Source organism: Malus domestica, chromosome 05 (assembly GCF_042453785.1).
Source record: "Malus domestica chromosome 05, GDT2T_hap1".
Lineage (NCBI taxonomy): Eukaryota > Viridiplantae > Streptophyta > Magnoliopsida > Rosales > Rosaceae > Malus > Malus domestica.
Genome location: NC_091665.1, coordinates 18,801,943 through 18,828,301, shown reverse-complemented (window position 1 = coordinate 18,828,301; position 26,359 = coordinate 18,801,943). Strand labels below are relative to the sequence as shown.

The 26,359-nt window shown below is 41.0% G+C and overlaps 3 protein-coding genes across 9 annotated transcripts; 2 read left to right on the top strand and 1 right to left on the bottom strand.

Annotated features, from left to right (window-relative positions):
• Positions 1-1,861: 1,861 nt before the first annotated feature.
• LOC103436435 (uncharacterized) lies at positions 1,862-4,243 on the top strand. The gene is made up of 2 exons (XM_008374864.4): positions 1,862-2,383; positions 3,726-4,243. Exons 1-2 carry the CDS (start codon positions 2,111-2,113, stop codon positions 4,008-4,010), a joined length of 558 nt encoding a protein of 185 aa, XP_008373086.3. The 5' UTR covers positions 1,862-2,110; the 3' UTR covers positions 4,011-4,243.
• Positions 4,244-7,280: 3,037 nt separating this feature from the next.
• LOC103436444 (reticulon-like protein B11) lies at positions 7,281-10,633 on the top strand. 7 transcript variants are annotated; one of them, XR_003773185.2, is made up of 7 exons: positions 7,289-7,449; positions 7,694-7,874; positions 8,198-8,339; positions 8,460-8,529; positions 8,630-8,799; positions 8,896-8,971; positions 10,343-10,633. XR_003773185.2 is itself a non-coding variant. In XM_029102108.2 (7 exons), exons 1-5 carry the CDS (start codon positions 7,389-7,391, stop codon positions 8,797-8,799), a joined length of 624 nt encoding a protein of 207 aa, XP_028957941.2. In that variant the 5' UTR covers positions 7,289-7,388; the 3' UTR covers positions 8,941-8,971; positions 10,343-10,633. The 7 variants fall into 7 exon arrangements, 4 of the variants coding, with proteins under 4 accessions (XP_028957940.2, XP_028957941.2, XP_070679134.1 ...); XR_003773186.2 differs by having other exon boundaries at positions 8,875-8,971; XM_029102108.2 differs by having other exon boundaries at positions 8,941-8,971.
• A 95-nt stretch (positions 10,634-10,728) lies between these two features.
• LOC103436436 (protein TIC 21, chloroplastic-like) lies at positions 10,729-12,840 on the bottom strand. The gene is made up of 4 exons (XM_008374865.4): positions 12,454-12,840; positions 11,986-12,243; positions 11,202-11,402; positions 10,729-11,071 (listed from the first exon to the last, which is right to left on the bottom strand). The coding sequence occupies exons 1-4, from the start codon at positions 12,751-12,753 to the stop codon at positions 10,958-10,960; spliced, it is 873 nt and encodes a 290-aa protein (XP_008373087.3). The 5' UTR covers positions 12,754-12,840; the 3' UTR covers positions 10,729-10,957.
• Between the last annotated feature and the right edge of the window lie 13,519 nt (positions 12,841-26,359).

Here is a 26,359-nt window from a genome sequence, read left to right as displayed (position 1 = left end):
AACAGTTAAGTGCTAAATCACCTTGTCTATGTAACGATTGATGAGAGCAGGGATATCTGATTTAGGTTCGAGTCCTCCAAAAAAGGATCCCATCAGGGTTTTGCCACTATGAAGGATATCATGAGAGCGAAGGCTCACCTCTGAGGCTCTGACCCTGGCTTGTCGACACCTACCATAATTGTGTCTCCCCAACCCTGAAGTTCAAAAGAACAGTAATATTTCAATAGTGCGGACAAATTATAGTTGCCTACATTCATCCTGATGGTTGATCAGTACGATGCAGAGCATATTCTTGTTTTGTAATTTTCAAGTTGTTAAAAAAAACATGTAGACGGGTGAAAAAATGTGTAAATAGGTAAAAAAAGGATAAACGGATTCAAAAATGGGTAAATGGTTATGGTTAAATGGGTAAACAATTATGGTTAAATGGGTACATGGTTATAGATATGGTTAACCGTTTATAAACGGTTATGGGTATGGGGTATAACCGTTTATGCAGTTACCCAACGGGTAAACGGTTATGCGGGTATGAACATAAACGGTTATGGGTAAATAATCGCGGTTACCCGCCCGCCATAACCTTTGCCCATCCCTAGCTATGTGCCTTGAGGTTTTTCTCTCATGTGTGGAGGGTTTTTTCCTCGTGCAAGATTTCGTACAAATACTCTGTCTTCATCTATTTTCTTAGTTTGTTGTGTTTTGATTTTTGCTATGAAGTATCAAGATTGAATCACATATCAATCCTGCATATTACGTTTAACATTGATCCATCCATGTTTACAATTTCATTCTAAATGATAATGGGCCAATTTTTTTTTTCGCTCCTAATCTATCGAGGGTGTTGGCCATGAGGTTATACCAACGATGGTTCGATTAGGTGCTCGAGGTGGTTTGATGTCAAGACTTCCTCTCAGCGGCTTGGGCTGACATGGGGGTTCCCCTTGGAAGTTATCATTAAGTCCTCTGCTTATGGGTTCGTAGTAGCGGCAGACAACGGGAATACAGCATCGTCGACAGCTTCGGCTTGGCAACCTCTCTACCATACATGCCACTGTTATTGTCCTTGCTACAAATGTGAACCATGTCGGCCAACAGAAACTCTCGACGGCTTATGGCGCAACATAATTTAATTTTATATAGGTCAATGGTTCATGGTGGTAGCGTTGTATTGAGGTCGATAGCAGTGACTCAAGCAGCAGTTTCCCCTACCACCCACCTCTTTGTGCGTTGTTCTTGTTAAAATTGACAACCTACGTTCCCCTCCTACTCACACCGTCTGCCACCTCTGCACCGGTGGTCTCCTCCACAGATACGTACCCGTTGTCTCCTCTACGGAACTGTCATCGACTTTAGCTTTTTAATTTAGTTTAGTTTCTATGTTTCGTGTTTGTACCGCCTAAGTCGGGATTGTGTTGCCTAGGTGATCTATTATGGCCTCAATGTTTACGATGATTTTTATAAGAGTCTTAATGCAAGGTGTATCATGTTTATCGTCTTTTGTGATAAATTTGTTCTGGGACACTCTTAGTTCTAGTGGTCTTTTGTGGTAGCCTTAGGGGTTAAAATTATTGGCATTTTGTGCAAATCATCTTCAGATCATGAAATTAGTTACTGGAGAATATATATTCATCAGATGTCTCTTTTACTTATTGTTGTTGTAATGAAACACTCTATCTCTTTTGTCAATAAGAAAAATTCAAAGTAATTTTACGGTTTAATAGTATTTCTCTTTCACTTATAGGCGAGAAGTATTCAAATCTATAAAAAAAAAAAAAAAATTATGTTGAAGGATTTCTCTATTGCATAAGAGAATTGCAAAACTACTTGGCACACTTGAACAAAACGGTCATAGTATAAATCTCAAAAGAGAAAAGTAAAAAACTGTCTGTAGAGCCCAAGCCGCAGCACCAGCCCCGGCCCAAATCTGAACATTTGTACAAGGAAGCAAATCGCAACATATAAAATCCTCCTCGAATCTGCGACTGGGGCAAAATAAACCCCAAATTTCAACACTGTTTCCGCCATTAGGGTTTTCCGAATCTCAAATCTACAAATTCCGATACCACACTTCATACCTCCGAATCCGAAATTAGGGCTTCTCTTGCACGAAATGTCGTTGGGAAGACCCAAAGACGGGGACATGCAACTAGTGGCGGCGCCGGAGAGGAAACTAGCCCAGCCGCCTGACAGGAAACTAATGCTACCGCCAAGGCCACCGACGGCAGCCGGCTCGACGGCGCTTGTGGAGTATACGCCGCCGGTGTTCAAGGAGGAGGAAGAGGACCTCGAGATCAAGCTCCGGAGGATTCTCGAAAATGTACCGGTTCGCGTCAGTAACACCTCCGGTAGCTCCGCCGGTTCGGGCTCTGGCGACTTCCATCAGGTATTATATTTGGATGCAATATCACAATGGTGACTCTGATTTTCTTGGGATTGTAGTTATTGGATAATGATGCGTATTTGAGTAAATGACGGGATAAATTGGAGTAGATTGAGTGAGGATATAGCCATATAGGGTTGATTATCTTAGGGTGTCTATAGAAATTAGGGTATTCAGAACTTAGACAGCTGAGGGTAGAACATGAGTAGTACAGTAGTTAGGGGCCCTTGGTTTTGATCTCGACAAGAACATGAATTTTTAAATTTGAATTTACTTGTTGGGCATATAATTCCAATACTAAAACACTTACCTATGCCCATGGCAAGAGAACGATAACTTACAATTAGCAGGAAAAAGAAAGGAATTCATTTCGATAAGGTGGTATATGAGCTTGCCGGGGATTAGGGATATTCAAGTTTGGGGTTGAGCAAGTCTTTTCTTTTGTTAGTCAGACTCAATGCTAGATTGCTAGAATGTGGAGGGGGTTAGTCGATTTGTGTATGCCTACGTTAGGGCCAACTGTGTACCATAAAGTAGAAGAATGTGTTAATAAGAGTCAAGCACTATAACTGAGTTGTTCCCGTCTTTTTGGTTTGTGAGATTTTGCAAGGAAGTCTAGCGATTTTTCTTATTTACTGTTATTTTGGAATTGGTGGGAACATTTTGGTACCCATGTTGGCTTAATGGATATGGAGTATGGTTGCTCTCTTATACGGATTATGCGGATTGCAGTACTTGATAGATATTGACTAACTAATCCTTCAGTTAGCAGAGTTGTATCTCTTCTTGATGAATCTCTGTCCATTTCTCTACATTGAATTGGTTTTTTTCTGCTTGAACTTGGGGTTCATTTATAATTAAACAATGTAGTATTCTTTGAAAAACTGTAGCTTGATATTATACGCATAAGGATAGCGAAACCTTCGATCTTGAGCAGTGAAATAGAATGCAGTGTTGTCTCCTTTCAAGTTTAAACTTTGGGACAAGAGATGCCCGGAATTGTCTTGTTTGTCTTGCTGCAATAAAATAGCTTCTTTCTCAACAAAAACAAAGTGCCCGGATTTTCACGTACTGCAATACAATGTAGCCAGGTGCAAGCTGAAACTGCTATTTTTCTCTATGATTTTGAGTTTGAGTTTGATGTTGAAGCAATCTTAGATGATAAATAGTTAATACCAATTAGATAAGGACTGAAGTTCTGAATACGTTAAAAAATATAATTGCCTTTTCATACACCTGCTTTAGTGACATTGGAATATTTGATTGGTTATGATCCGTTGGACTCATTAAGTGGCCGCTAAATTTCATGTAAACTTTTTTCTCACCCCAAGTCGTACATCCACAGTATCGGCAAATGAGACGGAAAGAGCAAGACAGGATTGCTAGGATGGACGTGGACTATCAAAGAAGGAAAGAAGAGGCTGAGTTCAATATGAGAAGGGAGGAAAGACTGAGACAGGCTGAAGAAAAGACAGCAAAGAAGCGTTTGAAACGTCAAAAGAAAAAGCAGAGAAAAAATGAGAAGAAGATGAAAACAAATTCAGGTGGCGAAGAAAAACAGAAAGAAGAGCCCTCGGACGAAGAGGGGAACTCTGATGATCAAACTGAACAAGCTTGTACCAAGTTTTAATTCTTGATGCATCGGTTCAAGGCCTGGTATCCATGGGCATTGCAAAGTCAAGGAGCAAGTATGGACCAACGTAATTGGGATTTTATTTTTCTGAATTCTAGACTTTGTCATGTTTGCGACCTAAGTTCGATTGTATATAATCCGAGATGTAACAACCCAAGGGGTTAGAACAAATTAAATTTTGATTTGGTTCAACTATTTTCTTGATATAAAAATGCAATGTTGAACACGAACGATGTAGTATACGTCGTGATCGGGTGCTCTGTTCTCCTCTAGAATGGCATGTGGCATTTGTTTGCTTGCTTGCAATTGCATCATGCTTGTGAAAGGGTTGGCTACGCACTGCACCAAAACTTCATGTTTGATAATTTGGCAGTTGATCCACATCACATAACCCTGTGAATTTCAAGTTTCAACTAATGCACTACAAAGCGATAGATCCTAGTGGAAACTTAAAACACAAGATTCTATCGTCATCTTCATTTTCTAGAGTTCTTCATTTCGTTTTTAATTTTTTGTTTTTGTAGTTAAATTTAGGGGGGATTGAGCAATGAAATATGGGGTCGGAGGGTATTAAAAAATGGCGTCAGAACAATAGATGAAAAAAGTTGAGGTTATACTATAAGACCAATCGAAAATATAGAAAGTAGTTTAACTACTTATAAGCCTATGTCATTCTCATCAATGTGGAATTCATTCTCCAACAATAGCCAAAGAGATGCGCAAGAAATGCATATGACATTGTGAATGAAATGAAAAACTAAAAAATAGAAAACAATTTCAAAATAGTTGTTTCACAAAAAAGAAAAAAAAAACATGATGAATAGCGTATTGAACTTAATCCAACTTATTTGGAAACCCATCTTTATGATAAGTACGTAAGATTAGAGTTAGAGAGTTAAGACCACATGTCGCCCTCAACAAAATTGTTAGGAGGAGGATACTTATTTACTTGTAAAGGACAATTGAATTAAGGCTTAGTTTTTGGTATATCCTAAAACTTGAACTTTATTCGACTTTCTCTTCTGGAACAAAGATGTGTCATTTTGCACCATGAAACTCAATACTCGACAGATTCCACTTCCACTTGTGTTGGAGTCAAAATTAAACCCTTTGAACACAAAGTTCCTAAATCCTTTAAGGTATAACCTTTCAAGGTAACATTTGGTGGGCTGGATGAGATTGAGCTTTAGAGATAGGATTGGATTGGCAAAGACTTGTACGACATGACTTATAAGGATATGTTAGATAACCTACTTTATTGTGAATTCATAACCTATTATGTCTAGCCATACACATCTCACATTTTGACACCAAAAAAAAAAAGGATTAGACTCAAGTCCATTTTGATTGATCACAACCTATCATATCCAACCCACCAAACGGGGCTTTAATTCTTCTTTAGTCCTTGTATGAACCCAATTGACGATTGAGGGCAGAGATGTCTAATTCAATGGTATTGGTATTTTGTTTTCAGAGTAAATTGTAGCAATGATTCCTCAACTTTAACTCAATTTGAGCAATGACCCCTCAACTTTAACTCAATTGGAGCAATGGTCCCTTAACTAAAACTTTATTACCATTGATCCCTCAACTCATCAAAACGTGCAGCTATGGTCCTTTTCGTCAACTCCGTTAGAACTTCAATCAAAATGAGTCATGTGCCTTGCACATGACGCTAAATCAGGGAGCAAATATGGAAATCATATCAGAAAAATTGTATCAATGGTTCCTCAACTTTAATCCAACTAGAGAAATAGTCCATCAACTTTAACCAAATTAGAGCAATGGTCTCTATAAGATCCCACATCGCCCAGGGGTGAGGATCGTATAAGCCTTATATGTATATTTCCATCTCTACCTAGCACGAGACATTTTGGGAGCTTATTGGCTTCGGATTTCGTAGGAACTCCGAAGTTAAGCGAGTTCGCGCGGCGCGAGAGCATTCCCAGGATGAGTGATGTTAATGCACAACCTAAATATGGTATAAACAAGTGACCTATTGGGAAGTTCTCATGTGAGTTCCTAGAAACAAAAACGTGAGGGCGTGGTCGGGGCCCAAAGCGAACAATATCATGCTACAGTATAGTCAAGCTTGGGATGTGGTGGGGGCTCGAGCAGGATGTGACAATTTGGTATCAAAGTCAATCCCTAGCCGGAAGTGTGCTAACGAAGACGTCGGCCCCTAAGGCGAGGGGTGGATTGTAAGATCCCACATCGCCTAGGGGGTGAGGATCTTGTAAGCCTTATATGTATATTTCCATCTCTACCTAGCACGAGGCCTTTTGGGAGCTCATTGGCATCGGATTCTGTAGGAACTCTGAAGTTAAGCGAGTTCACGGGAGAGCATTCCTAGGATGGGTGACCCATTGGGAAGTTCCATGTGAGTTCCCAGAAACAAAACCGTGAGGGCATAGTCGGGGCCCAAAGCGGACAATATCGTGTTACGGCGGAGTCGAGCCCGGGATGTGGTGTGGGCTCGGGCCGGGATGTGACAGTCTCTCAACTTTAACCCAATTGTAGCAATGGTCATTCCAACATAACTCATTTTGATAAAATTTTGACGAAGTTAACGAAAATGACCATAGTTGTATGTTTTGATGAGTTTAGGGACCAATGATAATGAGTTTTTAGTTGAGTAACCATTGCTCTAATTTGATTAAAGTTGAGGGACTATTGCTACAATTTACTCTAGTTTTCAAGTACCTGAGTCCTTACAAGAAGGAAGGCAACTTACTGATTTGATCATTATACCCTTCTCCCTCCCTTATGACAAGTGAACAATGAAATTAGCAAAATTCCTTCCACTTTAGCATTTTTTTCAAGAATATTAGCAAAGTAAAGTGAATATTGAGTTTAAGTACAAAGTGACGATATTTTATTTAAAAAATAAAAATAAATTCAAGTTCTAGGTGCATACAAAAACCAACAAGATACTCTCCGAATCCTTTTGATGAGAATCCTAGAGTTCGTAAATCGTATTTATTCATCATACATTGTGCAATCAGTTTTTGTCAAGTATTGTTTGTATTTAATTTTAAATAAAAATATTTAAAATGATTTATAACCGGACGATGTACGATAAACGAAAAAGATTCACAAATCTCTAGGATTCTTACAAAAAGGATTCGGATTCATACGAAAAAAATGAGCCTTAAATTAAAGTGCATTATTTTATGGGAGGGCAGGTAATAAAATACAGAGAGAGGCCCAGCAATTTTGGGCTTTTGTCTTAGTACGAGTTAATTACAGTACAAAAAAAAATTTAAGGGAATCATTGCCGTTTCGTCTTCTTGTTAACATTTCGTTTCATTTTGTAATTCCCATCTCCCTCCCTATCAAATTCCATCTCTCTTCTCTTTGAAACCCTAAATCACCATGGGAGAATCTATGCCTCCTCGTCGCAATTCCGTTCATCAAGCTCTCGGAGGTGGCCAGGGTACTCTCTATCTCACACATGCACACACATACATGCACACACATACTTTACACAGATTGATTTGTAATTCCATAGAATTATTTGCGATTCCGCTGTGGTATGGATCGATTCTACTTCCATTGTCGACGGCTAAACAATAATCTCGTTTTTAACATTCGGTAGATTTGAATTATGGAATAATCACTACATTGTTCTTGATCTTAATTTTGTAATTAATTATGTTAATTTTGGGGTTTAATGGTAGTTGCTGATGTGCTGCTGTGGAAGAAATGGAGTGGAGGAGTTTTACTGCTGACCTCTACGACGGCGTCGTGGTTGCTGTTTGAGCGAGCTGGCTACAATCTCTTGTCCTTTGTGGCTAATGTTCTACTGCTACTTGTAGTCATCCTCTTCCTCTGGGCCAAATCGGCTTCTCTTCTCAACAGGTAACCCTCTAATTCTTGGCAATTTTTCGCTGCGTTTCTGGTATACTTTTAACTGATCTTGTTATCCCACCGAGAATTTCCGGGTTCTTTTAGCTTCGATTAGAAGTACATTTACTTGGAAAATTTTATATTTGATCATTGAACTTTTTTTTCCCAAATGTGTTGCAAACAAAGTAACTAAGAAGTAAGAAGTAAGAACACAAGATCAGTTGGGAGAATAGAATTGATGTTTCTGGGAAAGATTCGTGATGATTATACAGTTTGGCACATTGGTTTTAGTTTTGAGGTGATTCTAATGAAAAACGGCGTATGCGGTCATTCAGACCTTTGCCTCCTCTCCCCGATATGGAAATCTCAGAGGCTAATGTAGTGAAGGCTGCTGATGCACTGCATGCTGGGATTAATCGTGGATTGTCTATTGCACGAGACATTGCTATTGGGAGAAATTGGAAACTCTTCCTTCAGGTAAGGTGTAGTTGCTTCATTCTAGGTTTATGATTTGAATGAGGTGAATAGGTTTTGTAGAATACATAGAACAGGACTTTATTAATATTACTAATTGGAAGTTTTGATCTGCTTCTGCAGGTCGCTTTCTGCTTGTGGCTAGCTTCTTACATCGGAAGTTTCTTCAACTTCCTTACTCTTGTCTACATTGGTAAGCCCTTTACTGCACATTGTATCTATTTATGTTTGGGTGCATGTTCTTGAAAGATTAATGATATTTATGCATGGAAATTTCTTTAACTCTTATGCAGGGGTTCTCCTAAGTCTTTCAGTGCCCATGTTGTATGATAAGTATCAGGACCACATTGATGATAAGCTGCATGTAGCAAACAGAGTAATACAAGCACAGTACAGGAAAATTGATGGTAGCATCCTAAAGAAAATTCCTTTGCGGTCAAACAAGGAGAAGAAGCTACAGTAGGTAAGCGTGACGATTTTCGCCTCCGATATACTTCTGTTTATCTATTCATATTATTTCTTCTTCCTCATCGTCAAGGCACTGGTGGAATTAATTCAGGCCATATTTGTTATATATGCTGGTTTGCTGAATCTATGTGCACAGTGGATTTGAAGGATGTGATTAGTGTTTTCAGGTAAAGCATCTTGTGAACTATTGAAGTGTGAAAATCTCTTGCTTCATTATGCTTTAGGATGTTTTTTATTGAGAAATGAAGCTATAATATTGCGTAACCAAGTTTACTGATATGGTCTTTGGTAGGAAATTATAAGCAAAACATACTAGTAAAGAAAAGTAGTGTAGTAGTGTGCTCTCTGCCTTGACTCTTTTGATGTTCCTCCCAGCTGGGAAGGACAGAACTTTAAGTGGCTGGAGAGGAATGGAGGATAATCTTTAAAATGGGTGGAGCGAGTATGTATAATTGATTTCTGGGTATGGGTTTGTGTCGAATGAATGGGTGTCTTATTTAGATGTGATGATTGAACGAATACGTGTCTTATGTTGTGGCGTCTGTTTTTAGAAACTGTATTGTTTTGATTGAAAATTTTGTCTAATGAAAGTCTGAATAGACACAAGGGCAGAACCCAGACATTTCTTGGGCAATTGCGTGGGGAAATCTTTACTCCATAATAATTTCTGACATTTATTTACACCTTTAAGACATTTAAACTAGCCCTTTTTTTTTTCTGGTGAAGATAAAACAATACTTCCCTTTCTCTCATTGTCATTCTGGCTCTCTATCCTTTTGTTAATCTTTCTAAAATAAAAAATTGCACCTGTCTATCTAAAACAGAAGAAAACTCTCTCGCACGAAAGAATTGTTTTAGATACCATGTTTTCACTGGGATTAGTTTTGGGTAATTAGTAAACTGTACGTATTTCAAACAGAGTATTATTGTTTTAGTTTGTTTTCACTTTGATGAATAAAGTGAAACTCATTTTGAAGTAAGAAATCTCCTTTGTATGAGAAAGCTTCTTACCTATGGTATTGATTTAGAAAGCACGAAATCTCTATTGTTTGAAAAAACTGAGATGATATTTTACCTGTGGTTTTGATTGTATGACATGCATCTGCGTATGAAATACTTTAACTATAAATTTTTGTTTGATAGTCCCTGGATACCTATAACGAAATCTGTGTTATTCATAGGATATTGCCTTTAAAATGTATTTGGTGGCAACAGAATTAGTTCATTTAAATTTAATGAATGTAATTTCTTATATTGCATTATCTAATATACACCAGGATCTAAACAACTTAGCTTTTCTTATGCCGATCAGCCTGATTTCGTATGGCATTATCCCTCTCTCTGAAGTTTTCTGGTTTCTCTTTGAATGGATTACCCGTTCATTTTCTTCGGTCTATCTGTGTACACTGGAATCCAAATTGGTGTAGTTTTGGTTGATTTTTGCGCTTTACTCAAATCATCTGAATCCAGATGTTACCTGTGTTCGATTCTATTAGTTGCTGCTGATTTTTACTAAAACACATGTATATACGATGCAGGGTATTATGGAGCGACGAAAAGTGTGATGACGGCCTTTTATAGATGGTTTCGAACATTCCGAGTAGCGTACTTGGGTTATATTTTTGTTGACATGGAGCGACGAAAAGTGTGATAACGGCATAGTTGACAAGATTTGGGTGGATCCTGTGAGTGTCTACATTGTTTCTGGCTCTGGACCTTATTATATTGTTGGGTGGATCTTGGTGGTTAAAACTTTACGTCTCTATGGGATGAAAGAGAAACTTAAATCATTCTAATGAAATATAGAATGTTTTTGCTTGCCTTGCCAACCTATACACGTTTCATTGTTGGTGCGTGAAATTTCATTTCGTTATTTTCGTTACGGAAATTGCAAAACGTGTGGCACTTGCTACAGTCGATGCTCTGGACTGAATGCTGACCGTGCGATATCATTTTATTTGCATTCAGTACCAACACCCGATGCCCTACCATAATTCTTGTAAGCAAACACGCAATTGGAAAGAGGCAGCAAAACCTACGAAAATAATACAGAAACACGTTTGTCCTATAACATCAGGGAGATGAGAAAAACACTTCCAAAACTGCGGCTTCAAAGCGTCTTCAACAAGATACACCAACGGTAGAGATGAAACTTATGCGAATCTGGGAATGGGAATGCCTTCCGAAGGTGGCAATGTTACTGAGCGCAACAGCTCTAGCGAGAAAACAAGTCCCAAGAAGTGAGAGAGGATAGTGTTCGCCGATGCCTGCAACAGAAACGCCCAACAGATGAATACAAACGTCAGTTTTCTCTGAGTTACAGATTCTTTTCCAGAAAACAGTAATCTAGAGAGTTCCAGAATAGAATGAGAACTAAAGCGAGACATAGGAATATACCTGAACCAAGAACACATCCAAGGCAAGAACAGGACTGTAACCAGGAGTGAGACCCTGATACGGATTCGCAGAGGTAGTAAGAGCCTTTGCAACCAACAGTCCCACCGTTGCTTGCATGCCAAGGACAGCAGCACCCATACCCAAAAGGTTCAGAATGATGCCATTCTTTAAGCTTTTTATAACATCAGCGCGCGGAGGAGCCTGTTTATTATAAGCAGTGAAACACAGATGTTATAGGTAAAATAAAAGGTGCCTTCGGAGGAAAATCACAGATAATTACCAGATGCGTACACATCTTTCAAAGCATTTGAGTAGAATCTAAGCTAATTTCAACAAGATGCCCCATGACGGGATGCTAATGACGGAAGAAGATAAAGAAGAACGAAAACAGATTAAGTGCTCACAGGCAATTATAGTTACAAGGATTCCATTTGGGTGACTGGCAGACAACTGCATTGTTATCTTATCCTGGTGAAGGAAACACTTACTAGGATATTTGAAATAAGTTCCGCCTGACTTTTCCTCGTAATTTACTATCAAAGTGTAGATAATTGATTTGATACGGGATAATGGGATAGACCAAAACAGTCATTGGAATCAGTCAAGCATTGTGTTAAAAGTTGAGCATATCAACATCCCATGGAACTTCACATCAAGTACAAAGTCCAGGCAACATCATTTGTCCGAAGACAGTAAAATCGCTTATATGGAATCAATTTCAAGAAGCACGTACAATACAATCACAAGCACATTAGCTTTTCCAAAATTCAAAATATCACAATACCTTTGCAGGGTCACTTGCAGTTCTTCGAAGCTTATCCGAGAGGCGAATGTACCCAAATGACCAAAACACGGAGATGAAACCCGCCACAATCCCACCGGCAGTGGCATAAAAAGTAGGCGGTGAAGAAACCTTGCCGGTGATAACAACAGAAAACGAAAGAATCACTGCCGCCACAACGGTGCTCACCAGCTGCCCCCAAAACCCTAAACTGCCCAACCTCTTGAAATACCTCGCTGTGCTCTCTAACCTTTTGGCTACCTACACAGCACAAACCACCCAAAGCACTTCACTTTTCAATCAAATCACCAACAATGCAATGCAAAATTCCAAATTTCAAAACCAATGGATTCGAATCGGGGTCAATTTAGTAACAATTGCTGTAATTTCAATTTATGCTCTTACATTTTCCTACATTTTCTCGGTAACCAAACAGAAAATAGAATAAATTGGGCAAAGTTGAAGGAGAACCTGAAGGAGCTTGGCCTTTTCGGTGTCGTCGTTTGGGGAGGTGAAGGTCTGAGAAATTGGAGTGGAAGAAGCCCTTATGGTGCTGAAGGAGAGCTTTGATCCTCTGTGGGTGGGAGCAGCGTATGAGGCAAGAGACGGAGAAGAAAACGAAGAAGAAGAAGAGAGAGGGAGGCCGGGCACGTGGCGGTCGGAGATTGACCGAAGAGGAAGGTGATAAGCTAGGGGCCGAGTCGTGACAGCTGCAGGTGGCGCCGCCGTGAAGTAGCCGGCGCGAGCCGCGGGCGATAGTAGAGTTTGCATAATTAAACGGTTAGTAGAAAGAGAGAGTGGGAGAGGGAGTGACTCAGCTCCGCTGGTGACCTGGTAGCTTTTGGTTTGGGGAGCTTCTAGCTAGTGAGGCTATTAATGGTCATGGGCTTTTCTGTTGGGCTTCGGGGCCATAAATATTTGACATCCTAATTTCGAAAACTTTGGGCAGAAGAGCCCAAAAGTTGAAAATGTTGAACCAGGTTGATGGATTGCTCAGCTCAATAATTGGACAAGAAATTATGTTCAAGGCTGTGGCCGGGATGGGCAACAGTTATGACGAACATGTAATCGTGGTTATTTACCCAGAGTCTTTGGCAAAGGGTACTTTAGTTAGCAACTCATGCACTCTACTTCTCCATGTATATGATCCTCCACAGACTTTCGATATTTGTTCTTGAAGGACAAGCGTTTAAGAAAATTTCACTTATAATTAATTTGTTCGACTTTGATCATGTTTATTGACTTGACTGAATATTTAGGGTACATATATCCCTTTAGAGATTCGTTAACTGATTTGAGACCAAGATACTTAAGTTCTAAATGACGATTTTACACCCTAAAACAATCAATCATGTCAATAAATCATATCAAAGCTGAAGAAAATCAAGCTAAAACAAGGTCTTTTTAAAGAACAAACACCTTGGTTTAGGGAAAAGTAAACTCAAGTAAACAAGGTTTTCGTCCATCATAACACTTTGGTTTTGTGTTCTAAACTGACTTTATTTGGTTCAAATAATCAAACCAAACTAAACAAATGAAATATAGATATTCAGTTGATACGTCATATATGTACCAAAATATAAGACAGTTATATATACACGAGCCACCATACCCTTGTAAAGTTCTTACAATATCCTGTGAAGTAAAATGAAAATGAAGTGCAACTTTGAAGTTTGCATTATAACAAAAATGGCCATGAATGATAATAAAAGATAACGTTGGAGCTGTAATGATCGTTTTAAAGTGTATATATGTTGTGAACTAGGAGGAAACATGAGCATATATAATATTAAAATTTAAGGAGCCTGCAGGTTGAGCATGAATTTCTAGCAATCATGAGTTTCTAACTTTGTACCAAATGTGACTGATTTATTGGGGGTTCGCTTAAAGGAAAGGGAAAAACTCCCATCTGCAAATATGCTTGCATACATGAGTTGGAATATTACACATACATACATGTGTGCGCGCGCGTGTGTATTCCCTCATGTCTATGCTTCACTCGTTGAGGGAGGAGGAGTGAGATAGACATGAAAATATACTTGTGTGATAGGTAATTCTCTCTCTCTAACATGGGTTAAGTTTTTAATATTTAGCGTTTGTCTAATATGTTATCAGTCTTTGATTCAAAGATATCATGTGGTCAAAATGTTCATCCTCACATAGTTACAGTTATTTTACATAAGGTAGGATTGCACTTAATCCGTTGCACTTTAGACTGTCTCTCTCCGTTCATGATTGGGCAACATGTTATAAAGACATGTTAGCTTGATATATATTGTTAATTCATTTTTTAATAACTCAGAGATTTTGAGGCCAAGTAATTATCAAATAACTTAAGTAATTAGGAATTTACTAATGCTTTTAATTTCCTCGTACTCTCTTTAATTATAAAATTTAAAAAAAAATCAGCTCCAGTAACCGAATCACGGGAAAGTTTTATTTGGACAAGACACATGACACACATGCAACCCCAATAATCAAATCTGCGGTTGAAATGCTGACCTTTTTATTCACTCAAAAGAAGTTTTGTCCTCATAAGAAATGTCCAAACTCTCGTGTCACTTCAAAACAAAATGCTCACACTGATTTGAGTCTAATTTTTGGTCCTATGAAAAACTTGGTTCTTTAATCTCTCCCAACATATTCAGGACAAACAAGTCCCGACGAATAATAGCTGTTTTTATAACAATTTATTAGCAGAAACAAAAGTGGTTAACTGTACAATTACCCATATAATATTATTTGGTTAACAATGATTTTAATTTGGTTTAGTACCAAGTACTTTCCACAGCATAATATTAAAGGAAAACTAAAGAAAAATGCTTGAAAATTTTGAGTTTTAACGATAAGAACAAAATAAAGGGTAAAGTGAATAGTACCATGATTGATTTTTTAATGTAAAAATGTAGTTTTTCGTTAAAGTAAACAATACCGGGAGTTTTTTTGTTAAAGTTCCCTATTATTAATGAGAGGGTCGATTCCATTAATCAAAGTAACCACACCTAATCACTTTTCTTCTCCTGTAAAGAAATATGGTGCCCTCCAAATTCTCATGTCACACCCCGATCCCTAGATACACTTAAAATTGACATGTGTCAATGTTCCAATCATACACAATATAGCTCAGATGTTCAATGGAAATAATAGTACAATAAAAGTAGGCAACCCCACTCTCTTGAGTGCACCGCCCACACCAGCTAAATCACTTGAAATCCTCTTCTCTAACTGCAAACTGTACTATGCAAGAAATTGTCCCACACCGAGAGAATGGTGCACTGAGCAAAACAAAAACCCGAATAAGATGCGAAGCTCGTGTAAGACAATAAGGACATATGTGATTTAATAAAGTCAGTCCATCTCATCTATAAAACATTTCACAAATCCTTTGCATATAAAAGAGAACCCAAATCACAAAACTTAATTGAATCCACACATGCATTTAATCATCTCTTTCATATATAATAAAATAGTATAGCTAGTAGGCTAACACAAAGTACAATGTTCGGCATTCCAGATGCAGTCATGGAATCAGATAGAAATGATGCAGAAATATAAGAAGTAGGATTCTAAACTCACTTCATGGAATAAAAAAGAAAGGAAATACTCAAAGAAATTCATATCTACACATGAAACGAGAAAGAAGTATTCCGACGTAATGGTCCTCTACTAGTTGTCCTAGTTGGAGCGAGTCACTATTCCGATTCCATTTGAACGAGCATTCCTACCAATTCCATTTGGAAGGGTAGATCCTATCGATTAACTTGGTCCAGCAGCTGTTCAGGAACCGACATCAATAGCACTACCATGAGTTAACTAAGCAAATGTTGCACCAGTAGACCAGATCGAGATCAAAACCCATACCCACCTCTTCTAGATTGGATCCAACAAGAGCCCATTTCAATTTGCAAACTTTACAAACATGCTAACCCTTCCAGACTACTACGAACTAGCACAAAGATCGAAGTACTCAGACATGATCAACGCCTAAGAAAATACACAAGTCGTATTTTAGAATCCAATAAATTATGAGACACCAGTATAATCCGGGCCACGTTGACTAAAAAGTCAACAATTAGTCAAAGTAACCCTACTAGGGTCAACAACACTAGATTTTTCAATTCAGAAGATACAAATGAAGTTTTTCGATCCACAAGTTCTCAAAGGTTCGCCAATCAATAAATATCATGCAAACAAAAGTGCAGGAGGATCCAACAATCAGATTGTTGTTAATTACGAAAAACGAGTGGTAGTATAATTATCCTCAAAATTGAAGAACAAAACCATCACATCGAGTTTCAACAAACGAACCTTAGATATGGGTTCAGGGCATCGAGAATGTCTCGCTGTCCAAAATCCACTTGCAGCTACTTGGTTTATGGCTTTAATTTGAGCAGCGGATCCTACTCTTCAAACTGAAATACCCACATTAATGGCCAATCTGATTCTAGAATTGAATAAATCGGCAGATAAGAATATTTGTCCATTTGTAATGGAAATTATATTAGTAGAAATATAAGCTGAAACATCTTCTGATTGTGTCTTAACTATTGGTAAAGCAGTCATACTTCCTTCACCTAAACGAGAACTTGATTTAATGGCTTTTTCCAAAAGGTGTGAATGTAAATAGAAAACATCTATCGGATAAGCTTCGGAGCCTAGCGGTCTTCGTAATAGAAGAGACATGATACACTTGTGCTTGTTTGGAGAGATCGTCATAAATGATTGAAGATCGCCGGGGTCGAGAAAGAGGGAAATGAGAGACAAAAGACGGAAATGAAAAATAGGGTCCTAGAAATTCACTAAATACCTAAATCTAAAAAAAAAAAAAAACTTAATCCCTAAATCTAGAAACCCCTATTTTTTTTTTCTTCATTCCTAAATCCCCAGAACTGAAGATAGATTGTTTAGCATACCTTAAAAGTTAGTAAATTACCTTAAGTTGGGATAGAGACAAAGATGGTGGGAGGGACCTTGCGAGTTGAGAGGAGATGTTGGTGGTGTTCGAAGTCGAGAGAGAGACCTCAATTTGGGATTAGGAGATACGGGGACGAAAGAAGTAGCTCGATAGAGTTGGGACTTGGGAGCGAGAGAAATGACTAATGAAGTCACGAACACGAAGTTGGCTGCATCGTTGCAAAGGTGATGTGAGTCTGACCCTAAGAGAGAGAGAGAGAGTGTGTGTGTGTGTGTGTGTGTGATAGGGGTGAGATTCAAATGTGGAGGTGAGACTAAATCAACGGTGAAAACGGTCCGTGCCGGACCCCTTTTCCGCGGATTTTTGGAATGCCCTGCCTCGCTATTTTCGTGGACCTGCCCCGCTCGTCCCATTTTGTGTTTAGAATTTTTAGACCCACCATGTATGATGTACCTACCCCAAATTGCATGAACTTGCACCGACCGACGAGTTAAGGGCCCTTTTACCCTTGGACACGGCTTCTTTGCCCTCCCAGTTCCCATACACTCCTATCCCCTCCTATTTTGTGCGGTCACGGTTAAGCCACATCAACATTTTATATTGATTTTTTTATCGAGATAATAAGACAAAAAGAAATAGTAATATAAAATGTTGACGTGACTTAACCGTGACCGCACAAATATGAGGGGATGGAAGTGTATGGGAACTGGAAGGGCAGAGAAGCTAGGTCCTTTACCCTTAGTCCCCTACCCACCCGGAATAGTAGTGATTAATGCTTACCCGCATGGTTGAAAGGGATTGCATGGCATTCTCTGTGCGGCTTTTCTGAGTAGAGCTTAATTCTATTGTGACTTTTTTTTCAGTTTATCATAATCTCGAAATCTTGAAACCTAATCTACCATTTTTTTTTCTCAGCAACCATATCTTGAGAATGAGGGGAAAACTTGAGTAAGGATATCCATGCTATTTGTAAAATTTTACAACAACATGAAACTTCATGTATTCTAGTCTCTCTCAGCTCAACGTTGGTTCCACCAAGTGTAGGATTAAGTATCTGTTGACCCTAAAAACTACCAAGCCTACCTGGCGCACAGGCCGAGTAATCTATAAGCTAACTACGACATTCGATGAATGCGGGGCGTGCCAACTCGTTGGCCGAGCTCAGCTGAGGAGTAAATTTGTTGATGTTACGTTGGGTGCGCGGCTGACTTCTGCATCTCGCGATTATGACTGAGGAAGGAACACGTCTCGGCCTCTTGGGTTCTCGAACTTGAAGACAAGGCTACTATTCTTACGAAGTTCACGAATCGTCGTTGTTGGATTCGGTCACAGTGATTGTATTCGTCAGAGTAAACTCACGCCGAATCGACACCAAAGTGTAAGGGCACAAATACTCAAAGCAGATATGAGTCTTAATAATGAACGTGGTTCGATCGTCTGAATGCCGAACTCTGAATCCTACTTGAGAGTATCCAATCATAAAATAACTCGGCGTGCAATGCGCCGAGCTCAGTAGGCTATAACACCTCGCTTCGTCGAGAAGGCTAACGAGATGACCTCAATAAATAAGGATTCAGAAATCCTTCTCGACCGAGACTTGGATAAGTAACCAACCGTAATCGCCGCAGTGCTGTTGATGCCAACGGAAGATACTGTGAGATCGGCTGATTCTACGGCGACAGAGTTATTTATGCCGACTGAAGATGTCACCAGTTGCTTTCACAATGCTGTTGATGCCAACGAAAGATGTGTCAGCAAAAAGAGAAAATAAAAATCTCAAAGTTGTTGAGCGAGTTTGCGCAGGGGAGTTGTATGTTGAATTGGAAGGGGCTCGAACGATGCACAGCCTCCTCTATTTATAGCACCGGATACCTTCAAGGTCGAGTTAAAAACCTACCCGGATTAGGACTTCTTCTCCCAATCAAACTCCAACTCGACCAGTCATTTTTCACTATACTTTTGAACCCAGTCCTATATCGACCTGGATTCACTTCCGGGTTGTTAATCTCGCCGAGACTCCTCATTGCACCAGGATTCGACTCGTCTTGCAGCATGACTTAACCGACCCAGGTTTGGAAGCCCACGACCTAACCGATCCAGAACTAAATGATCCCTGATAACCTTGTCGTGAGGCTTTCTGGGCCGAGAATGATTCTCTACTCGGCCCAAGCTGATATTTTGGGCCCAAACATTGCCCCCTCGCTTCTGAGGTCCTCGGCCTGAATCCTCTGGTCGAGCTCCGACCTTGAAGAAGCGAAATTAATACTCAAAATCTAAATACTCTATTTCCAAGGCGCATTTATTGAGCACGATTGCACGATCTTGATCCTACTAACCAATACACTACGTGGCATCCTGTTATACGGCTAATCCCTAATAATGATGTTTAAAGCGTGCGGCTCCCTGAACCGTCATACCATCATGACCTTGTTGCTGAGCACAACCTTACTGCCTTGATCTGCGAACCATTCAACATCGTGCAGATGCCAAAACGTCTTTCACCATAAATCTCGCCACCACACGCAATCGTGTGTCCCCCGAAACACGAAACCCTCGGTCTTCTCAACTGGATTTTCTAAATGTTCATAATGATTAGCGAATTTCTCGGTTGATTTTACCCTTCATTTTGAATTTCGAACGATTGCCCTTCCTTCCACCATTCTATAAATACTGAAATTCTCTCATTTGTACTTTACGCTTTCAAACTCTCTGAAATTCTTGCCATCGCTCTCCAGTGAATCAACTCCTTCTAGAGCTTCGTCTTCAAACCCCCTAACCCATAAAATTTCTCTCGTGTCGCATCTCCAATGACCTCCTTCATCTCCAAGCTTTCCAAGGAATGTGACCAATGCCAGAAGATTATTGATCGAAGTTCGATCAAAACCATACGTTTTGAAAGTGACATGAGGACCCCTCATCAAATCCTGGGTGCTCTCTTCAAAGCGACAGTACCACCAACCATCATTGGATTTCTCAAGGAGCATTGCCTATCACCCTTGTTGCAAGGGTTTGAATGGTCGAAGTGGGACTTGGTAAGGCCTCAAGGTTCGTGGCCCTCGACCACTACAACCTGGGCAGCTTGGGTCGTACGAATGGAAAAAATCTTCGGCGAGCAATGGAAAGCCTTAGGCATTTACGACGCCATTCACTTTTCATCCATGGAAGTCATCCTGGACAAGGAGCTTCTCCTAGCGGCCTTATGCTTCTGGTGTTCGGCCACCAACACCATGGTCATCCCTCTTGGCCCCATTGGTCCCACCATCCTTGACATTACTGCCATCTTGGGGACTTCCCCTACCGGAATCCCAGTCGACGCCGCCCTCTCTGGATACCCGTCGAACCTTGACCTGAAGGCGCTTTTCAACAAACGGGCCCTTGAGACGCTGAGGGGCGAAGGCCAATCGCCCTCAAAAGAAGAGGTTCACAAACTTTACAAGAACTTCTTCAACTATAACACCCTCTATCTCTATTTTGCCGGTCGAGGAGAAGAGGCTCTACGAGAAAGGGAACACGAGGCTTTCCTCTTCTATTGGTACAACAAATTTATCTGTTGTGCCAAATCTAACAAGTGTCTGGTCAAGAACATACCAGTGGCCGAAACCCTAGCTAGCGGTCACACTCTGGCACTTAGCCCGGCCATTCTAGCTCATCTCTTACACTACTTGGCCGAAATGACCCTAGATAAGGTCGATCCGTACCAGACTGGTCCCCTCTGGGTATTCCAACTCTGGCTGCAGGTCTACTTTGCCTCTCTTCGGCCAGAGATTACCGATTTCTTGCCTACGGAAGCGCTCGGCCCTCAGCTGGCTTCTCGGCCAACACCTCCTCACCAAGCTGAAGAGGTGTTCAAATACTTTTTTGCTCTCGACGATCTCTCTAATGACTAGTTCTTGATTTGTCGTCATCGAGAATACCCTTCGTCGATCAGGCTTCCTTCATCAGCGTGGGGCGCGGATGAAGATGCTAACCTTCGTCAATCTTGGGGGTCTTTTGTGCTTACCCGCGACCTGCCTCTAAGCTGTGATGGTCGCCGAGCGGGTTGGGAAGTGTATCATCCCAACTTCCTCGCTCGGCAGCTTGGCTACCTTCAAGGTTGCCCGGTCCCTATTCTCTCCTCACGGTCCGTCCTAAGCCGCGAACGCGAACCTAGTTCTTTAGAGAAAGAATGTAATGACGCTAAAAAAGAGTTCCAGGAGTGATGCCAAAAATTTCTCCTTCGATCGGTCACTCAAGAATCTCTTAGCACCGATACCTTCAGCGACTGGTGGGAAGAATACACTCATAGCTTCTTCAGCATATCGGTCGAATATGTCATTAACAAAACCTTCGGCAATCGTCCTCACAAGGCTTCTGCTCCCCAACCTAAAGAGGCTACCTATGGTATGTAGTTTCCTTTACATATTGAGATATATATATATCCTTACTGTTATTGACTTGGCTCTCAATTTTCAGGTAGCCGAACGCCGAAAAAGGTAAAAGCGGTGGCTGCAATTGCAGCCAAGAAAAAGACAATCCACTCTTCCAAGCCGAGCAAACGACCCCGACAGGAGACTGAGACGGCCGTCGCAATCTCTCGTCCTATAAAACGCATCAAGAAATTGGCAAACAAAGGGCAACGAGAAATTCACTTCATCTTTAGTCAAACGTCGGGAACAGCCACTCCCGATGTTTCCCCTTCCGTCCCAACTGTATGCATCTCAACGGTCGTGCAGCCGACTCCGATAAGTCAGGCTCCCAAAGCTCGTCCTGACCCTCCAGTCGTGACTGGGCCAAGGGCTGCTCCATTGGTCAAGCTATCTGTAGTTTCGGGGTTGGCCGTTGCACCTGTCGTGGAAGAGGTGGCCCCCTTGGCCGAGACAACTCCCCTTAAAAATCCAAAACACGCGGCAGTCGTTCTAGAAGAGAGCGATGGGAACGACGAGATTTCACTGGTGGGTCACCTCCAACCACGCAATCAACCTTCTCCGGCATCCGAGGCAGCCGTCCAAGTCGGCCCTTCTACGGCCGACCGTGGCAAACGACCTATCGTAGAACCAGAGGAGAGCGATAGGAGCGACGAGATTCCACTGATGGGTCACCCTCAACCTTGCAGTCAACCTCTCCCTGTGTCCGAGGCAGCTGTCCCAATCGGCCCTTCTGCGGTCGATCGTGGCAAATGACCTACCGTAGAGCCAGAAGCGACGGCGGAAATGCCCGTTCATCTGCAGGACCAGGAATTCACCATTCATCCCTAAGAAGCCACTTCGACCTTCGTAAGCAATCCTACTGCTTTCCTTGGTTATTTTTCTCTTAGAGCTCTAAACCAAGAAAATATTAAATGTCAGGTGCCTGCCCACTATTTTCATCAAAAATTTTATGCGCTGAAGGGTGTTATCTATATTTCTTGGCCGCCTTCGTGGCCATCGAATGTAGATAACCTTCATCGGCCACGTGAATTGAGGAACAGTCTAAGGCACTGGGCTCAGCCATTAAGTTCTTTAGGTTCGAGCAATGAACCTGAAGACATGGCCGAAGTCTCATCTCGGCAGGTTTAAAACAAAACCTTCTTGTTATGTTCTTTTGTGATATATTTGAGCTTAAGCTGAGTTTCGTGTGCAGCCTTCATGGGAAGTCGAGTTTAAAGCCCTCATGTCAAGTACTACTGGAGCGGCTGGCTCTTCGGCCCCTACAACTGACCCTGCCGATTCAACTGCTCTGGTTCGGGTGCAAGAAATTTTGTCTCTCTCTGCGTCCCAAGTCCTTGAACGCAAAGGCCTCGATTTATTGGGTACTTGCCTAAACGACCTCGGCGCAGATGGTCAAATGAGCGCTGAGGCCATCGTTTAGGCGTCGTCTGCCTTAGAGTGAGTTCGGGAGACTTTTAGTGTCCTTGAGAACGCTCTTCGGGCTGAACAAGATCTGAAAGCTGCCATGGCCGTCTAAGACGCTCTTCGTCCGAAGATTTTTGCTTTAAAGGTGAAAGGGGAAGCCTTGGCCGACCTCGATCGTCAAATAGCCGAACTGGCAAAATGAATGTCGGCTATTGCTTCTGAGCTTGCGAAAGACTTCGGGTCGGGCGGTAAAGATTGTTTGACCGAGTATGCGGCGAGCATGAAATGAATCGAGCAGTTGAAGATGGACAAGAAGAACCGGCAGACCGATGTCATAATGGGCGAGGTGCGGTGGTTGGAGCTTAAGGCTCTTCTCGGCACTATTCTTCCTTCTTCGCCCTGAATTTTTTTAAATGTAAACTGATCGACCAACTCAATTTGTGTATTCTTCTATTGACCTTAATGAAATGAATTTCTATTCCCGCATTTCCCATGTGACCGGATAGTACTTCTTTAAAAACTTCCTATTGATTGGCAATTTGTGAACTAAACCAGTTCGATCTCTAAGATGATATGCGCCTTTGCCGAGAACCTTATGTATGACGAAAGACCTTTCCCAAGTTGGCGACCATTTGCCGAACCTAGGGTCTTTTATTCCTATGGGCAACACCGTTTACCAAACTAATTCTCCTTGGCCAAATGTTTTCTGTCGGACCTTTTGATTGTATGCTTGCTCGGCAATCTGTTTTTGTGCCACCAGCAAGTTATAAGCATCGAGTCGCGCTTTTTCTAAGTCTTCTAACTCCTGTCTCATGGACTGATTATATTCGGCGCTAAACAGACTACTTTGTTCAATTATTCGTAACGAATTTATGCTTAGCTCAACTGGTAACATTGCGTCGTGTCCGTAGGTTAGTGCATACGGGGTTGTCCCAGTCGCCGATCGGAGCGATGTTTGATATGCCCATACAGCCTCATTTAACTTTAAATGCCACATGCCAGGCCTCTCTTTTATTATTTTCTCGAGAATGCCGATCAACACTTTGTTACTTACCTCGGCATGCCCATTTGCTTGTGGATAATATGGTGTAGACTGTTCAAGCCGAATTTTCAAACTTGCCGTATATTCTTTAAACCTCTCGGCTATAAAGATTATGCCATTGTCAATTATAATCGTTTCTAGTACGCCGAATCTGGTCACAATGTGTTCTTCCACAAAGTCGCAAACTTCTTTAGACGTTAGCTCGGCATATGATTTTGCTTCGACCCACTTAGTGAAGTAATCGGTTGCTACCAGTATCCATGCATGCTTGGCAGCCCCGGAAGATGTTGTGATTTTGCCGATTACGTCCATGGCCCATCCTCTAAATGACCATGGTTTAGTGACCGAATGTAATGACTCGGCCGAGACCCGTTGTATAGGATCATGAATCTGACACTGTATGCACCCTCGTGCGAACTCGATACAATCCTTTAATATTCTTGGCCAAAAATAACCGTGTTGTCGAAGCAACCACCGCATTTTACGTTCGGACTGATGAGCTCTGCAAACCCCTTAATGGACTTCTGTGATTGCTTGAGCACCCTCTTGGGGGCCGAGGCATAGCAGTAATAGACCATCCTCACCCTTTCGGTATAACTCGTTTTGATACGTGACATAGTTTGTGGCGTGAACTCTTGTCTTGCGACTGTGTTTTCCATTGGGATTGTCAAGATACTGCATAATGGGCTTTCTCCAATCATCTGGTATTGCCTCGACGACGTAAACATATATAAGGTCTTGTCGGTCTAACAACGAAGGTAAGGACATGACTCTGATGCGTAACGTTGTCGCATCGGAGGACTTGCTGGTTAACCAAGGCCGGGTATAGCTGTCGTAACACGAGTATTTCTCGGCCTAGCTTGCTTCTCAGGAGTTGTGCACCAGAGGCGATTTGAGCCAATTCGTCTACGTCGGTATTATAGATTCGGGAAATATGTTCAAATGTAATACCGTCGAAGGATTCAGCCAAATAGCTGGCGACCATGTGGTACGGTGCCAGGGTACAACTCATGCATCGAAAAGACCCATTAAGTTGGTTAATCATAAGTTCGGAGTCACCGAGGATGAGGGCATGGGTTGCCCGCAAGTCATGAAGGATGCCAAGGCCGATGATAAGGGCTTCGTATTCGAGCTGATTATTTGTGCATTCAAAATCCAGCTTGAGCGAAAAATACCAACGATCATGGTTTGGGGATTGAATGACAATTCCGACGCCAGCCGAGAATGAAGTAAAGGAAATTTTATGAAAAACATGTTCATTTAAGCAACATCTATAGCATGCAATTAACAATTAAAAGACGGAATCATGCTTGTATGCACTTAAAAACAAAACATTAACCATGAAATTCAAAGCCTAGTAGATTGGTGAACCAAGACTCAACTCAAATCAAAGTGAGTTGAGAAATTTATACCTTTGTAGATTCCTCTTAGCATAAGCAAAGGCTAATCACCCAAGGAGAGGGCCTTCATTCCTTGCTTCTTAGATCCATAGATTTGGATGGAAGAATATGTTTCTCCAAGTTTTCAAAATAGAGAACCTCTAAGTCTCCTCACCAAGGTTAGATTGGAGAAGAAATGAGTGACCTTGGAGTAGTAGGATTGCTAGCTAAACCCTCCATGGAGGCCGGCCACTTTAGAGAGAAAGGAGAGCTTATGTTCTCATCCTTTCCCCAAAAGAAAACCTTAAATGAATTTTGGCTATAAAGTCATATTTATACCTTAATTCATTGGAGTGGCAAACTTGTAAATAACTCCAAAACTCACTCCATCTCTAAATGGCCGGCCTTAGGGTATTATTGGGCTAATTGGGCCTTTGTGATCATTATTCATTAAGTTGTCATACAACTTAAGTCAATGGGCTTGACGTTCGAAGCCCATTGGGCCTTAAGGTCCAAAACTATCCTGAGGTCTTTAACGAACTTATTCGTTTGATTAATTAACATATTAATTAATCCTTGCCATAAATAATTAAACCATTTAATTATTCTTACTCATCTCCATTGTTTCTTCAATCTCCACCTTACACGGTGTACGATCCATTAGGTTCCTTTTAGCGAGGCAGTGGGCGATTAAAACCATTTCAAATCGATTGTGAATTGAAACTTACTTTCAATTCTCCCTTTAGTGATTATACACGTTTAGGGCTTCCACAAACCATGAGTGACACCTAGCAGCATATCATGGTTACCCAAGCTAATCAGAAGAGGTGGATAACCTATTCAGTTTAGGATTACAAATGCAATACGGTCTTTCTCTAATACAATACTCTTGACCACATTGTTTAGTTTGATAGTTTATTCATGTCTACTATCCAATGTGATTCGTGTGCTTATATGATTACCTTGAATGTGATTTGGAACGACTTCCTAAATCTCATTCATACTTTGGCCAGAGATTCTTAATCATATCATAGAGTATTCTCCCCCAAACGGTTTGAAGGTTAGAGATCCTTTGTTGCGCATTCACTTGCCTCCATGGCTAAGTGGCTTAACCCCGACGATGCCGTGGACACCCTCGAATGGAGTGACTTTGACGTAATCAAAGATCAAGGACTTAACCACAAGACAACTATGATGCCTCAGGTCAAAGGACTACTTTGCATTATCCTAA